This window comes from Nyctibius grandis, chromosome W, assembly GCF_013368605.1.
Source record: "Nyctibius grandis isolate bNycGra1 chromosome W, bNycGra1.pri, whole genome shotgun sequence".
Classification (NCBI taxonomy): Eukaryota; Metazoa; Chordata; class Aves; order Nyctibiiformes; family Nyctibiidae; genus Nyctibius; species Nyctibius grandis.
The window spans coordinates 3,740,225-3,757,581 of NC_090694.1; the positions used below are offsets into that span (position 1 = coordinate 3,740,225).

The 17,357-nt window shown below is 38.9% G+C and overlaps 1 protein-coding gene across 6 annotated transcripts in view; it reads right to left on the reverse strand.

The window, feature by feature from the left end:
* The window catches only part of LOC137675698 (erbin-like), a 197,056-nt gene that overhangs the window by 40,658 nt on the left and 139,041 nt on the right, over positions 1–17,357 (reverse strand). For all 6 annotated transcript variants that reach the window (XM_068421879.1, XM_068421881.1, XM_068421878.1 and 3 more), the window contains exons 8-15: positions 8,474–8,537; positions 6,614–6,688; positions 5,169–5,313; positions 4,639–4,711; positions 3,387–3,516; positions 2,924–3,039; positions 1,755–1,824; positions 722–821 (exon numbers count right to left, since the gene is read on the reverse strand). In XM_068421879.1, the coding sequence (XP_068277980.1) occupies positions 722–821; positions 1,755–1,824; positions 2,924–3,039; positions 3,387–3,516; positions 4,639–4,711; positions 5,169–5,313; positions 6,614–6,688; positions 8,474–8,537 (773 nt within the window). The remainder of the gene's footprint in view (positions 1–721; positions 822–1,754; positions 1,825–2,923; positions 3,040–3,386; positions 3,517–4,638; positions 4,712–5,168; positions 5,314–6,613; positions 6,689–8,473; positions 8,538–17,357) is intronic.

Here is a 17,357-nt window from a genome sequence, read left to right on the forward strand (position 1 = left end):
CAATGATACCCATTGATATCTGCCCTTCCATTTCTGTTAAAGAAGCACAAGCTTTTTCATTTTGCCCACAGGGGAAGGAAAGTGAAGAAATATAGACACTTGACTTTTTCCCTAATTCGTGATGGGATTACTCATGGAATGTTACTCATTTTCCTAAATATTTCACAAGTGTGCAGAAATAACTTTCTGGTGAGGTCTTACTGTTCTAGGCCTAACCTTTTATAAAAACAGTTTGAACTACATGTGAGTAAAATGTGTTTTTTCTGGACTGATTTTTTTTTTCTTCTTTAAAAAAATACAGAATGCTATGTACTTTTCAAAAAATACATATCAATAATAAGATTAAACATTTTGTCTAACAGCTTGTTAAAATAGTCAGTCTGAAGCAGACACCTGGCAAGGAGAATTGCAACCCAAACCATTAAGCTCTGCCAGAATGAAACAGGGTGTCACACAGGGAAGCGGCAACCAAAGAACGTGATCCCACCAGTCCACTCCTCACCTCGCTCCCCATACATGCACACTTCCAACTGGAATAGTTTCACCTAGGATTTACTAATACATGGCTCACATTTTTAAGTTACTGTTCTCATTCTTCAGATGTAACTCTTCATTACTTCGAAGTTTGAAGTAAACTTGTGAAAATCGTGTTAGCTGGACTGTCTTCCCATTATTATTATCAAAAGTGATCATTCTGACAGGGTATTTCAGAAATTCTTACCATCCTCAGTCCTTGGTTGCTGGGGGAACATGTAATTAGTAAGCACTGTTTTCTGTGTGTCAGGGTCAGCTTCTTTTTGAAGAGGGATAAGTGGTTTAGACTAAGAAGCAAATGAAGGAAGGGTATGTTATGAGAATATATATGTGTAAAAAGTAAATATGATCTACATTATCACAGAGCATGCCTGTCCCATTACTTTGAAGATTACTCTGCCTTGTATTAAACCATTTCTCCTCTGAATAATTTTCAGAAAAAGAAGTTATTAACATGTCTGTCTTCGATTGACGACTGGCTTTGAGAACTGAAACTCAGTAACAGCTTTAATAGAAGAGCAAACACTGGATATTCTAAGAGTAACCCAGTTTCTTGCTAGGACTTACTACTGTCCCAAAGGAGGCTGATGTGGAATACACAGATATATTTAGCCATTTAAAGCTGTGGAAAATCATATATAGAGAAAAATTTTGTACTCAGTTTTTTATACTGACACCACATTGAATATCCCCCACCCCTTACAAAAAAAAGGGCAGGGGATTCTTGAAATTACTGTATTGGGAAAAGTGCTTTCATTATACTACACCTGAGGCTAGTGGATTTCTGGCAGCTCTGTACACCTTAATGCCGTTCAGGAAATCAGCATAGTACAGAGGGCTTCAATACACAGAAAAAATACAAGCCACAAGCCCATGAGTTACTTCTCAAACTTGGATAGTCAGAGTTCAAAGGTGGGACAAGAAACCCAGCACAGAAAAAAACACATGCTAAGTTTCCCCAACAGTCTATCTGTGGAAGAAACAGCATGCTACACATTCAAGTACTAGCTTATCAAGCACTACCTTTCCTGTGTAAACAAGCCTGAATTAAGAAAAAACAAGAAACCAACATCTGTTAAATTGCACACAATAATAATGTCAAGGAAGTATTGATGTATATACACAGTACCATGTCTCATTATTTAACAGATCGCTTTATTCCTAATGGAACTGACAAGTACAAAGTCAACATCATTATTTTTAATTTTTAAAAACTTAACCTGATTGTCTGATAGCCACATAGCAGTGAGTTGTTGCAGTTTTGTAAAGGTAAATGGCAAATTCTTCAGTCTGTAAATCACAACAAGAGTTTATGTAAGTACACTTATCAATACTGTGAAGAAACATTGTTGCATTAGTCTGTAAAACACTTAAAAAGAGACATTTACAGATATAGTTAAATGAATAAACTATTGACAGTTGAAAGGCAACAGCTTTTATTTTAGATTCAAAGCTATACCCAGAACTAAAAAAAAAAAAACAACCCTACATTTCCACCCAGTTTAGCAAGCAGGTTAAAAAAATGAGACAACGTAACTTGAATTTAACTCAGTTCAGCAACTTGAATACAATTTTGAAGACAATCATTGGCATTGTGTGTAACCAACTTAAAATCAAGGCTATTTTCATACTTTAATCTGAATCCTCAGCAATTTTATCTTTCAACACACATGCCCTCCAATTAAGAAAAAAGTGCTACACCTGAAAAAAGTGTGGTTTTCCCCAAGAAACATGTATGGGAAGGGGGCTGTCCTGGTAAATGAAAGCTGTGGCATTAATGGATAAATCAGGCTATAGATGGAGTACAGAAAAGCTGGATTGGCAGAACAGGATGGAGAGCTCAGACTTATCTCTCCCAATACACTGAAATTCTACAAATTGGCAATTCCCAAAAGAGAAATGTTCTATCAGTTTTTAAATGACCAGCTCTAATAAAACACAACTCTTTTTTTCCCCCCTTCTCCAGCACACTCAAGTGTTTTACAATATATTGTGGTACTGTTTTGTGTCCTCCATATGCAATACAGGAAGCTATTGATTTTTAAGTAAGAATCAAAATTTCATGAAAATAACTAAACTAATTCTCTAGAAAAATACATGCTAACAATCATCAATGTTTTGAAGCTGTGCTTCAATGCATGTGCTTAAGTCATTAAAATAAATACAGCTTAATACAATAGAACTGCAAGATCTAGAATACAACAATAATACATTAAATACATGCATCTCAGTCAGCTTCTAAGCTCTGGGTGAGATCAGGAAAGATAGCATAATATATTCATAACAATACCTCTACTTACATTTGGGGGATAGACATCAGGTACAAACCAATATATGCAACGCTATTGCATTTTATACAGCTTCTATTTGAATTAATGTATTCACAAACCTATTGTCACTCAGATTGATGACTTTTAATTTCTGCATATCACCCATTTCTTCAGGAAGAAATTCAAGCTTATTAGAATGCAGAAACAACACTGTTAAATGCTTCCAGTTTCCAATCTGAAAAAAAAACCCAGAGAATTAATTCATCTTCACAACTCTAAATACACAAATTTTTATTATTTTAAAACAATTAGTATTACAGCTATTTTTGCTTGTAAAGTACAATTAGATTTATTCTTACATGTTAAACCTTCTTTTAGTTTCAATACACTGGCAACAAATTACTACTACTTGCTTAAAAAAATTCAGAATTTCATTATCTGAAAGCTTATATATTTGTATATACCTGCCTTTAAAAAATACACACAGAAAATCTACTTAAGAATTATTAACTTATCCAAAAGTTGTACAGACTATATAGTTTAAGATACATAAAAATTTTAATTTTGTAACTAAATACATACCTCTGATGGTAGCTGTGTTAAAAAGTTATGATCTGCAGCAAATGTCCTTATGTTAGAGAATTGCCCAACAGACGAAGGCAATGTTTCAATCTCATTGAAACTACAGTCCAGTTCTTCTACTGATAGTAACCTGAAGGGGGAATAAAAAAAAAAAGAAAATAATTACTCCTCTATACAGGTTAAATCATCCAACATTAATTGAATACTTTAAGTTTAAATGAAGTTAATACCATTATCAATTACAAATCTCAAATTAAATTCAAAGTAAAACTCAAACCCAAGGGAATTCAAATCCAAGAGAAATCCTTTGTTAATTGCCTAAACTGTGTTTGGGTGTGTGGTTTTTTTTTGTTTGGTGTTTTTTTGTTTGTTTGTTTTTTTTTTTTTTTTTTTTTTTTTTTTTTTAAAAAAATCTCCTTTACACTGTCCTCATAAGAGAGCTTTCAGTAAAAACAGGGGGGTCAGCAACATCAAATGTTTGTGTACTACATGAAAATGTGCTAGCGCAAGGCACTGAAAACATTCAGAGTGGGACAGATCATAGCCAAACAGGAGTTGAGTGCTGTTTCTGAACAAGAACAGAATTTAAGTAGCTAGAGACAGTGAACCTAAGACTTTGGCAGTGTAGTATTTTGTAAATTCTGACAACAAAACATAACCTACATTAATTATAAAAGGAGAACAGAAATTGGAACAAATACCCTTCATTTGTATAGCACTTAATTCTGAACCATTTATTTTTGCTGTCATTTGAGAGTTTTAAATTAAATTGCTGAACACCAAATTATACATTAAAAAATCCTGCTGATTAACAGGTGAAAATTCTCCTTATAATATAAAAAAAAAAAGATAAATGTGTGTATTCAGATTCACTTTTTACAAGCTTTTTGATACTGGTTCAATCATTTGCAATATTTACCACAGCTATGTTACTGTCAAAAAAAAACCAAAAACTTTCAGACAGCTAACTGCCTTTTTAAACATCTTGTTTCCTTTCACATTCAATTTTTCTTTTATAAATTGGTGGCTGCATTAATGAGTGAGGAACATAGGTCTTTTGATATTAAATAATACGTAATAAACATTCTGTGAACTAGAAGTAAGATATGAAAGCACTTGCTTTCAATTTTAAGACATTAATATATAGAAAAAGTAAACCAAGTAGGTGTAAAAAACATTCAAAAGAGGAGCCACTGTTACAGAAGAGTGTGCAGAAAGGCAATGCAACCTTTTATTCAGGTGAAATACCTACCCTCCTATGGAGTCTGGCAAATAAATTAATTGGTTTTCATCGATTTTAAGTGTTGTTACCTTCTTCAGGGAACCTGTAAGTAAAATGAACAAGTAAATCAAAAAGGACATTTGAGTTTAAATTTAAATTTAATTTTAAATTAAGGGGAAAAAACCTATGGGCAATCAACCACATCTTCTGTATTCCCTGGCATGCCTATGGTGCTATATATCTACTAAGGAAATAAGCAGACAAGCTTACAGAACTTGTTTGCCAGCTTACCATTGGCCAGCCGGGGGGGGGGGCGTGGGTGGATCTTTTTACTCTGTTACAGTCGACAGTTTCTCATCCATTTACAAACTACTGTATAAAGTCAAGAATGCTCCAAAACAAATATAAATGTTAGTATTCAGCTACACATTACAGCTTTATCCAAAACAGGAACTTTAAATCAATTGAAACCTAGATCTAAAATGCCATTTGTCTATTTTCAAGTGTTCTGTGTCCAAACTATAAGCTTGTAAGAACATGAATTAACTGAAAATACAAACCAATAGACTCTGGCAGTTGCTGAAGTGAGTTACTGGATAACAGTAGGTCTTGTAGGCTTTCACAACCTGAAATACCTTCTTCAACTTCTTCAATATTGTTTTTAGAAACATCTAAGTAGGTCAGTTGTTTCAAAGTTCCTATGAACTAAAATCAAGAGAAAATAATACATTCTAGGAAGTGCAAGTTCAAAACAAAAAAAGCCAGCAGATTTGACAACAAACTGTCAAGTGTAATGCCATAGGAGAAGAGAAAACCTATTTATAGTGCTGAATTACAGCTTTATGCAAAATATCCAAACTTTGTAATGAAATATTTTGCAGATATGCACAGTTGATGTTTTTACACACACCCCACAGTTATTCTGCAGGTGTCAGTCTGCTGTAAATTCAACTGTTTGATCAGTTATCGTGAACCAAGTGACTGAAGCTTTAGAACAGACTTCAGAGAGATGTACAGTGTAACATAAGGACATAATTAAGGCTCCAGTAAAGTCTTTTAATGCTTATTTTTGCCTTTTGTGTAAAACTGAATCCTACTTAACCTCAAAACCAACAACAATGAATCCCTAATTGTACTAAACTGAAAAAAAAAATATAAATTTGTATTACCATATGAACCAAGAATTAAGCTTAAAGATTTGTGCACACTAACTAAAATCTTAACAGGGAAGATACAGTCACTTTCACAAATACAGTTCTACTTTTACTGTAGAGCAAAAAGGTTTAATACGTCCACTCAACTCTTCTTCAAAGAAGAATTAGCTGAAGTGAGAAAAGACCATAGAGATCAGACTACTGATCAGGCAAGAAACCCTCACATCAGAAGATTGCTAGTGTTTTTAAGTCTCAAAACAGACCAGCTGCTTCACAAATTTCAAATACTGGTTTACTCGATCATAAACACAGGTTCACAAGTACTGCAATAATAGATCATCCTGGACCTCATGTAATTCTAAGAGATCACAGGAAAACCTGGTTTTAGTCAACAGAACATTTTCTCAGGAACTGGCTATACTCTGTGTATACACAGCAAAAGATTCTGAACAGTCGTTGCTTGTTTTACAGCCATGACCAGTAAAAATTCACACAACATATTTATCCCATAAATTCCTGCTTGCTAACACAAAATAATTCCTTTTTGGAAGGACTGGTCAACCCTACATTTCATCCAGGATTTTATGTAGGATTATTACTCCTTTCCTAAATTGGAACATAATTTTTAGATGAGAGGATTATAACTTCCAATGAAAGAAAAGCTGTGTACCCAACTCTCATGATCAGTGACAATTTCTAAGTACACTAATCAAGCATTTAAGTCACATTTAGCCTCTTGGCTTTAAGTAGCATCATTAAAATTATACAGCAATTTTAACATATGATAGCTGACAAAGCAAATATCACTGTAAATTAAAATACTAAATGTTTAACACAGTAAAAGTATTTACCCCTGGAATAAGTGTTAGTCTATTACCATCCATCCAAAATTCCTTTAACCCACTCAGTTGTTCAAGTACTTCAGGCTGTAAAGGAAACAGTTTTTTAAAAGCTTCATACAAAAATAGTGAAAGGCAAAAACAACTTCAGTGATTCATCTATTACAACTTTAAGTAATGTCTTATAGATGTTATATACACTGTTTCATTGGGTCATCAAATAAACCCCAGATAATTAACTTTTTAAAATGTAAATACATACTAGATATACAAAAATCTTTTAGGAACTTGATTACAGCACTAAATAATCCTTACAGAAAGTGTTAATTTTTTTATACAGAAAGTATTTTTCAACTGGAACGCACAATAAATCAATCTTATGTGTATAATTCCCCCTCTCACGGAGGTCTAAAAACCCTTAAATTCCATCAACTCAGAAGAGCTGTTTTTCAAAAACCACAAAACTTTTGTGGTTTTGGGGAAATTGGAAACAAATTTTAATTTTCTAGCAGCAAAGGGTGCATCTGCCTGATACAAGCAAACCACTGTCCATAAAATGAAGTGCAGGATATGCTCCCACTACAACTTAACATTAGAAGTATCTCTATATATCAGGGAAAGACCACGTCTTGGTAAACGTCCATGTTGCATATGCTTTCCTATTTAAACTTTCCTCCTGAGAAAGTAATACAAAACAGGTGCTACTGCACCTTAACAACTACAACCAAGTTCAGTTAAACACAGAACTCAATTTTGTTATATTGCAAGTATACAGTATTCCTGCATAAATTGCAGTCTTGGCTCCCAGTAATTAATTTTCCAAGAGAAAATCTTAACTGAAGACTACCTTTCAGACATATCTTTACCCAAAAAGCAGTTTCAAACCTTTCTGTGCTCTTACCAAAAGATCTTAATGAAATAAGTTACCAGTAGTTGACTCTTCTAGATAAAAGGCTGGTAGAGATGAAGCAACCTGCCAAAAATATACCCAAACAGGTAATTTTACAGCCTATACTTAGTTCTTGGCTGTTATGGCTTAATGTGGGCCTGAGCATGTTAATTTAAGGCTCCCACGTGAATATCTACAGTGTAATGAGAATATGGCAGTAACAGTAATGGCTAGAAGTGTAATACTAAAGAACAATTCCTTAAATACACTTCTCTATCTGCCAAAACCATACAGCTAGGCAATTCTTCAGCTCTGCATGATCTGTGGCTAATGAAGTACCCTACTGGTGGCACACAGAGGCTTGACTTTGTTATACAGCAGGTCAGTATGTTCCACTATACTTCTATTTCAATTCCCTTATACAGGAAAGTACTTGTAGAAGCAGAGGGATGTTAAGTGATTGTAAATGGAAGATATATTTGTCTGACATCATGAACAGGAAAGAAGCTGACCCATGTTGACAGAAAAATCTGAGCACCTCAACTGTAAATATTATTTTGAATAATATTCAAACTTATAATTAGTTTCCTTTGGATCTAAATAGTTTGTACACACTAATAAAAGTAGGTTATGCACAGCTTATACAGAACTTGCAACATTAAATATATGATGATCAATAAGTGTTTAGAATTTAAGTCAAATTATTATGTTTATAATTGAAACACATATTACCATTAACTTTTTACCAGTAATGTAGCCATACTATACCAGTGTTTTATTTTTAAACTGAGGAAGAACACATACTCATATTCATAAGAATATGCACATAATTTTTATAACAGGATCTATAAAGTAGTATAAGGTATACATAATATACAAAACTCTTAAAGCTGATTTTTACATTTGCATATTGATTAAAAATAGATTAAAGGATAAAGAGATTTATAAAAGATACAAAGCCCTGTTACTTCGGCAAAACTTACCACTTCTGTGAATTCATTACTTCCTAAGTCCAGTCTCTCCAGCTGAGTCAGTCTGGACATGGTTCTGCACCAGAATGGGATTAATAAGGAAGTAGATTTAAGAAAATACCAGTTACATCTAATCTTACTGTATTCATACAAATATATTATTTAATCAGTATTAAGTAGCAATGCTGTTCTGTTACTAGACTGATATCTAAATAAGGTCAAACTTTCACACACTGTTCAACTAGGCACACATTAACAATCATGCTGACTGGGACTGTCACACAAAGAGTACACTGCAACTCATCTACAGATTAGTTTACAAAAACTAAGGACCACTAGAGTCATACTTATGTTAAAGAGTAACTCTGAAGTTACTCTTCTTTTGAGTGCCTTTCACCTACAGTCCTTTGAATGCTTTTCACCCCCAGTCATAATCAGCATTCTCAGTAACCACAGGCTGGTTAACTACATGTTTTCCTCTCAAAGAAAACCACTGCCTAATGATTAGATAAAACAGAAAAGACCACTGTTGTATCACAGTGACCACCAACACCTTTCTCCCTTCTCCAGGCTGCTGACTGTCCTGGTTTGGCCCAAACCAGGCCAATTAGTCTTAGAGAAACTAAGGTCACTGCTAAATTCCTCACTGCTTATGAGTGAAGAGCCGAAGGGGGTCGCAGCTGCAGGGAGGAGCAGACAGGGCAGGTGACCCAAGATTGACCAACAAGGTATTCCATCCCACACACGTCATTCTCACTTCCCTATTTATCACTAACCCCCTGCCTCCTGGAGGTGGGGCCCAGGAGGGAGGGGCCCTCCTGTCTCCCACTGATTGGTACCAGCTTTGCCAATTCTCCAGTTAAAAGCCTGCAGGTGTGATGGCAGGGAGCTACTGCCTTTTCCCCTCTGCTTGTGCTGGGGGGAGGTACTGCCTTTTCCCCCTCTGCCTGTACTGGGGGGAGCAACTCTGCCTGAGAAGGATTTCCAAGCTCTCAGTCTTGGTTTTGTATATATTTGTATATATTTGATTATTTCTATTATTATTGTTATTATACTCTTTTTCATTATTATAGTTTATTAAAACTGTTTTAACTTTCCAACCCATAAATCTCTCTCCCTTTTCCCTTTCCCTTGGGGGGGGGGGAAGAGAGAGGGTTAACAGAGAGCATCTGCCACCTGGTTAATAGCTGGCCCAGCTTTAAACAGTGACAGATTTAATTGGTGCCCAATGTGGGGCTCAAGAGAAGCTCTAACAGGTTGCTCTGATAAGTTGAATCCTGGCTCTGGTGGGAGGAGACCCAGAGAGCTCAGCTGAGAGAGTAACAGATTTCTTCCTTTGAGATTTACGAGGGGTTGGAAAGTTAAAACAGATAGTAAAGATGGTGATGTCATTTTTGAATGCTGTGTTATCTCGTCTTTTTATGGAGTTTCTTTCACAATTGAGTATTGCAATGATGCCTTACCTGCCGTGGGCACTGTGTTATTGCTTGCTTCTTATGAATGTTTACATGCAGTTTAGCAGTGGGCGCTGGTCGAAATGTATTGTTTTGGTGTGGGGTTTGATACTGATTTATGCTGTGATAAACTGGGCAGTTAATATTCTGATCTCTTATCTCTATGACACAATGATGGGCAGCTTTAATCGCGAATCAGTAGCAGCAACTTCATCTGCACGCTCCAGGCGTCCTTTAGCTGATTCTGTTAATGATTACACTTCCAGTTTTACTTTGGGAAATAGTACCTTCTCCTTTTCTGCCAAGCTGATTCCACTAGATTTTGCGAAATTAGGATGGTGCTGTCTAGGTGGCATGTTTTTATTTTCAGTTGTCCTGAATGTGTTTCTGATGTGGGATAAGATTAAATATCGGTGCAGAGACAGTTGTAGGTGTTATGCAGCCACCTCAGATCCTACAGTGTGTACTGCTGCTACAGCCACTAAACCCACTGAAACCTCGGCAGCCTGTACCACAGCTGCTACACCCCCCAAGATGGCCACTGTAGCTACTCAGACTCTCAGCACTCCCAAGACAGCCACTGCATCTCCTCAGACTCCAGCATCTATCGAATCTCTACCAATTGCTCCTGTAACCAGGAAGAAATACCAAAAGAAATCAGCTTGGGAAGAGAAGGATGATGACTCAGAGCCTTCTAAGGCAGAGCCATCATATGACCCAGGTGAGGGCCCTTCTCAGGCAGAGTTAGGGCCTGACACAGATGGGGGTTTCCTTGATTGTCATTTTAAAGCAGACCCATCACAGAAGAAAGGTCCTTCTAAAGCAGAACTATCACAAGAGGAGGACTCGGACGTAGAGATAACCTACCACTCCTTATCCCTGAAGGACCTGAGAAATATAAGGAAAGATTTCAGCCGTTATGATGATGAACCTATTATTACCTGGCTGCTCCGATGCTGGGATAATGGGGCAGACAGCATGCAATTGGATGGCAGAGAAGCCAGACAGTTGGGATCCCTGTCCAGAGATGGTGGTATTGATAAGGCGCTTGCAAGAAAGTCAAACACTATCAGTCTCTGGAGGCGACTCTTGTCAGCTGTAAAGAGCAGGTATCCCTATAAAGATGATGTTATGAGTCACCTAAGCAAATGGACCACTATAGAAAAAGGTATTAACTACCTTAGAGAACTGGCTGTGCAAGAGATCATTTATAGACACCCACGGGAAGTTGTAGATCCTGTAGATCCTGATGAAGTGGAATGCAACCGATCCATGTTCTGGAAGGTTGTGAAGAATGCTCCACCGACATATACCCATACATTGTCAATATTAGTCTGGGGAGAAGATGATATGGCACATTCTACTGTGGGCGAAATGGCTAACTGTATGCGACAGTATGAAGATAGTATTTCTTCCCCACTGCAGGCACGCATCTCAGCTGTGGAAAAACTGACTAAGGAGAACAAGGACTCATTTAAACAACTGTCAGACAAACTGTCCATGATCGAGAATAAACTTGACTCTCTACCTACACAGGCGCGCGTTGCAGCCGTTAGGAGAAAACGTTCTCCTCCAGGACCAGCTCAAAGGAAACGGAACACATCACGAGGTATCCTGTGGTTTGCCCTGCGTGGTTATGGGGAGGACATGAGCAGATGGCATGGACAACCTACCAGTACCCTACAGGCACGAGTACGTGAGTTGCAAGCTAAAAGAAATACCAGAGAGAATTTTTCTAGGAGGATGGCTGCTCCAGTTACCAGTGAGCAGGACCCCAGTCAGGGGAGATGGGCCTCAAATCACTTTTTCCCAAGTGTGAATAGGAGAAATGAAGGTCCAGTCCCTGTGAGCAGCACGAATCCATTCCTTAATTAGGGGGGCCCTGCCTCCAGCCAGGTGGAGGAGAGGGACAACCGAGTTTATTGGACTGTGTGGATTCGATGGCCTGGCACATTAAAACCACAAAGGTATCGAGCCTTGGTAGACACTGGTGCACAGTGCACCCTAATGCCATCGGATCATAAAGGGACAGAACCTATCAGCATTTCAGGAGTAACAGGAGGATCTCAAGTGTTATCTGTATTGGAGGCCGAAGTGAGCCTAACTAAAAATGAATGGAAAAAGCACCCCATTGTGACTGGCCCAGATGCTCCGTGCATCCTTGGCATAGACTACCTCAAGAGAGGGTATTTTAAGGACCCAAAAGGGTACAGATGGGCCTTTGGTATAGCAGCTGTAGAGACTGAGGACATTAAACAGCTGTCTACCTTGCCTGGCCTCTCAGAGGATCCTTCTGTTGTGGGGTTGCTGAAGGTTGAAGAACAACAGGTGCCAATTGCTACTACCACGGTGCACTGACGACAATATCGCACCAATCGAGACTCCCTGATCCCCATTCATAAACTGATTAGACAATTAGAAAATCAAGGAGTGATTAGCAAGACTCGCTCACCCTTTAATAGTCCTATATGGCCAGTGCGAAAGTCTGATGGAGAATGGAGATTAACTGTGGACTATCGTGGCCTAAATGAAGTTATGCCACCGCTGAGTGCTGCTGTGCCAGACATGCTAGAACTTCAATACGAACTGGAGTCAAAGGCAGCCAAGTGGTACGCCACCATAGACATTGCTAATGCATTTTTCTCTATTCCTTTGGCACCAAAGTGCAGGCCACAGTTTGCTTTTACCTGGAGAGGTATCCAGTATACCTGGAACCGACTGCCCCAGGGGTGGAAACACAGTCCTACTATTTGCCATGGACTGATCCAGACTGCACTAGAAAAGGGTGGAGCTCCAGAACATTTGCAATACATTGATGACATCATTCTGTGGGGAGATACAGCAGCAGAAGTTTTTGACAAAGGAGAGAAAATAATCCAAATTCTTCTGAAAGCTGGTTTTGCCATAAAAAGGGGCAAGGTCAAGGGACCTGCCCGGGAGATCCAGTTTTTAGGGATTAAATGGCAAGATGGGCGTCGCCAGATCCCGATAGAGGTGATCAACAAAATAACAGCTATGTCCCCACCAACTAACAAAAAGGAAACACAAGCCTTCTTAGGCGTTGTGGGTTTCTGGAGAATGCATATTCCAGATTACAGCCAGATTGTACGCCCTCTTTATCAAGTGACCAGAAAGAAGAATGATTTTCAGTGGGGCCCTGAACAACGACAGGCTTTTGAACAAATTAAACAAGAGATTGTGCATGCAGTAGCCCTTGGACCAGTCCGTACGGGACAAGATGTTAAAAATGTGCTCTACACCTCAGCTGGGGACAATGGTCCTACCTGGAGCCTCTGGCAGAAAGTGCCAGGGGAGACTCGAGGTCGACCCCTAGGATTTTGGAGTCGAGGATACAAGGGCTCCAAGGCCAATTACACTCCAACTGAAAAAGAGATACTGGCAGCATATGAAGGAGTTAGAGCTGCTTCAGAGGTAATTGGTACTGAAGCACAACTTCTCCTAGCACCTCGATTACCAGTACTAGGCTGGATGTTCAAGGGTAAGGTTCCCACTACCCATCATGCAACTGATGTGACATGGAGTAAATGGATTGCATTAATTATGCAGAGGGCTCGAATAGGAAACCCTAATCGCCCAGGAATCTTAGAAGTGATCATGGACTGGCCAGAAGGCAAAGACTTCGGAATGCCACCAGAAAAGGAGGTGACACGTGCTGAAGAAGCCCCACCATATAATGAACTACCAGAGGATGAGAAGCAGTATGCCCTGTTCACCGATGGATCCTGCCGTCTTGTAGGAAAGCATCGGAAGTGGAAAGCTGCTGTATGGAGTCCCATACGACGAGTCACAGAAGCCACAGAAGGACAAGGTGAATCAAGTCAATTTGCAGAGGTAAAAGCCATCCAGCTGGCTTTAGACATTGCTGAACGAGAAAAGTGGCCAAGGCTGTATCTTTATACTGACTCATGGATGGTGGCAAATGCCTTGTGGGGGTGGTTAAAGCAGTGGAAGCGAAGCAACTGGCAGCACAAAGGGAAACATATTTGGGCTGCTGAACTGTGGCAAGATATTGCTGCTCAGCTAGAGGAACTAGTCGTGAAGGTACGTCATGTAGATGCTCACGTACCTAAAAGTCGGGCAACTGAGGAACATCGAAACAACCAACAAGCGAATCAAGCTGCTAAAGTGTTCCAAATAGATTTGGACTGGGAACATAAAGGTGAACTATTTTTAGCTCGGTGGGCTCATGACACTTCAGGTCATCAAGGGAGAGACGCAACATACAGATGGGCTCGTGACCGAGGGGTGGACTTAACCATGGACTCTATTGCACAGGTTATCCATGATTGTGAAACATGCGCCGCAATTAAGCAAGCCAAACGGTTAAAACCTTTGTGGTATGGGGGGCGGTGGTTGAAATATAAATATGGGGAGGCCTGGCAAATTGACTATATCACACTCCCTCAAACCCGCCAGGGTAAACGCTATGTGCTTACCATGGTGGAGGCGACCACCGGATGGCTGGAAACATACTCTGTGCCCCATGCCACTGCCCGGAACACTATTCTGGGCCTTGAAAAGCAAATCTTGTGGCGACACGGCACGCCAGAGAGAATTGAGTCGGACAATGGGACTCATTTCAAAAACAGTCTCATAGACAACTGGGCCAAAGAGCATGGCATTGAATGGGTATATCACATCCCCTATCATGCACCAGCCTCTGGGAAAATTGAATGGTATAATGGGCTGTTAAAAACTACCCTGAAAGCAATGGGGGGTGGAACCTTTAAAAACTGGGATAAACATCTGGCACAAGCTACCTGGTTAGTTAACACCAGGGGATCTATCAATCGAGCTGGCCCTGCTCAGTCAGACCTTCTACATACAGTAGAAGGGGATAAAGTCCCTGTGGTGCATGAAAGGAATCTATTGGGAAAAACTGTCTGGATTGTTCCTGCAACGGGCAAAGGTAAACCCATTCGTGGGATTCCTTTTGCTCAGGGACCTGGATGTACTTGGTGGGTGATGTTGCAAGATGGTGAAGTCTGATGTGTCCCTGAAGGTGATCTGATTATGGGTGAGACTACTTAAGTCTGAACTGTATGTTGTTGCTGCATAAGTGTCTTTCAGGTTAAGACAGTGTTGATGAGACCGGAACTAGCTTCATCAAGTGGCGTCCAGTAACCTCCTTGAGTCTGACATCTTTAACCTGCAACCCGTGGGCACGAACCATGACGAAAGAGAGACTGCTAGCCAGATGGAAACCCACAATCCTGAACCAAATGAACTTAATGAACTTTTTGTATAGAGAAGAATCATAAACTAGTGATATGTATATATATATATTTGAAAATGAAAAGGTAGTGGTGATCTGAGTATGACGTGAATGGTATGGAATAAGGGGTGGAATGTCCTGGTTTGGCCCAAACCAGGCCAATTAGTCTTAGAGAAACTAAGGTCACTGCTAAATTCCTCACTGCTTATGAGTGAAGAGCCGAAGGGGGTCGCAGCTGCAGGGAGGAGCAGACAGGGCAGGTGACCCAAGATTGACCAACAAGGTATTCCATCCCACACACGTCATTCTCACTTCCCTATTTATCACTAACCCCCTGCCTCCTGGAGGTGGGGCCCATGAGGGAGGGGCCCTCCTGTCTCCCACTGATTGGTACCAGCTTTGCCAATTCTCCAGTTAAAAGCCTGCAGGTGTGATGGCAGGGGAGCTACTGCCTTTTCCCCTCTGCCTGTGCTGGGGGGAGGTACTGCCTTTTCCCCCTCTGCCTGTACTGGGGGGAGCAACTCTGCCTGAGAAGGATTTCCAAGCTCTCAGTCTTGGTTTTGTATATATTTGTATATATTTGATTATTTCTATTATTATTGTTATTATACTCTTTTTCATTATTATAGTTTATTAAAACTGTTTTAACTTTCCAACCCATAAGTCTCTCTCCCTTTTCCCTTTCCCTTGGGGGGGGGGGAGAGGGTTAACAGAGAGCATCTGCCACCTGGTTAATAGCTGGCCCAGCTTTAAACTGTGACACTGACAAAGTTGCTTTCATATGATATGGTCTGGAATCCTAATTATTCCTCTAGTCCTACAACAAATCAGATTACTAAATTGGATTTCATGACACATCAATACTCTTCAAGCCAACTTAGTGCAAAGATTAAATCAATGCCTAAAATAAAGTAAAATTCATTCTTTCAAGCTGTGTTTTGGCAAAATTTTTCCTCCATTTAAGTTTACTTTGGGGACCCCATAGAGACTATCTACCACTGCATATGGTTGTCTACACAATCAGTCAACAGCAGTACTACCTAAAAATATTTTCAAAAGGGGCTGTGAATCCCTCATATGACATTATATTCTGCATTTATTTAATAACAGCTTTCAGTAGAACAATTAATATATCAAAAACTTTCAAATATGAACCATAAGTGTGTACATACTATAAAATTCTGGAAAAACTAAATAAGAGCTTCTAACTGGGAGAGTCTCTTGTATTATCAGAATGTAAGTATGAACACTAATATCTTTAAAAGACATCTGTATGAGCACAAGATGCTCTATGCAGGTATTCAAAGTTCCAGTTGTTCTTCAAAGACCTTACACTAAATATTAATTATTCTGAATACAGAGTTTAAAAATTACATTCTACTGAAAAATGCCTTATTTATTGAAAGTAACTTTAAGTGTTTATTAATATTATTCATGAAATAATCTCCAAAAAGGATTAACACTGAAAATCTATCTATAGACTTGATTTTCAGTACATTATAGTAATCATGCTAGGGACAAACTAGGAATTTAGCATAAATAAGTAAAGATATGATCAAGACAAAAGCAGAAGCCATTTTTATTACACAGTATACACAGGCTTTAGGGGAAAGCCTTTAACTCACATTCCCACTGTCTCAAAGAAGAAAAAAACCCACCAAAACAGACATACACACACAGGCTACCTCCAGAAGAATCCAAGAAACATGTTCCCCCATTTCTTGAAGCTCATAAACAGGATGAACAATGAGCCAACTGCTAAAATTAATTTTCCAAATTCTAACAAAGTCCATCTGAAATACTGCATAAGCTGAAATTTCTCAAAGCTTTATAAGACTCTGCCAATACCAGTTTTGGTGCCATACGCTGTGAATACATTTGCCCCAATGCATCTCCCTGAAACACAGCTAAAGACTCATTTAAAGGATCTAGCGTATCATCCTGCAGCTTTCAAAACTTTGTGGGCAACACCATAACCTATTTTTTATTGATGGCTTCAATTTCAAAAGATTTTCCATTTCTTCTGTTTTCAAGCTATGCTAGCTAGACTGTGGGCTACTAGAGAGCAGTCCAAAACTTCACTGACAATCTAAGTTTCAGCCTCAAAAAGCAGATTAAGGGAGATCACTGCTGTGTGGGATTGAATTTGACAAATTAGTTTCAATACAGATAAACAATTATTTGGAAAAAAAGAAAAGCTGCTTAT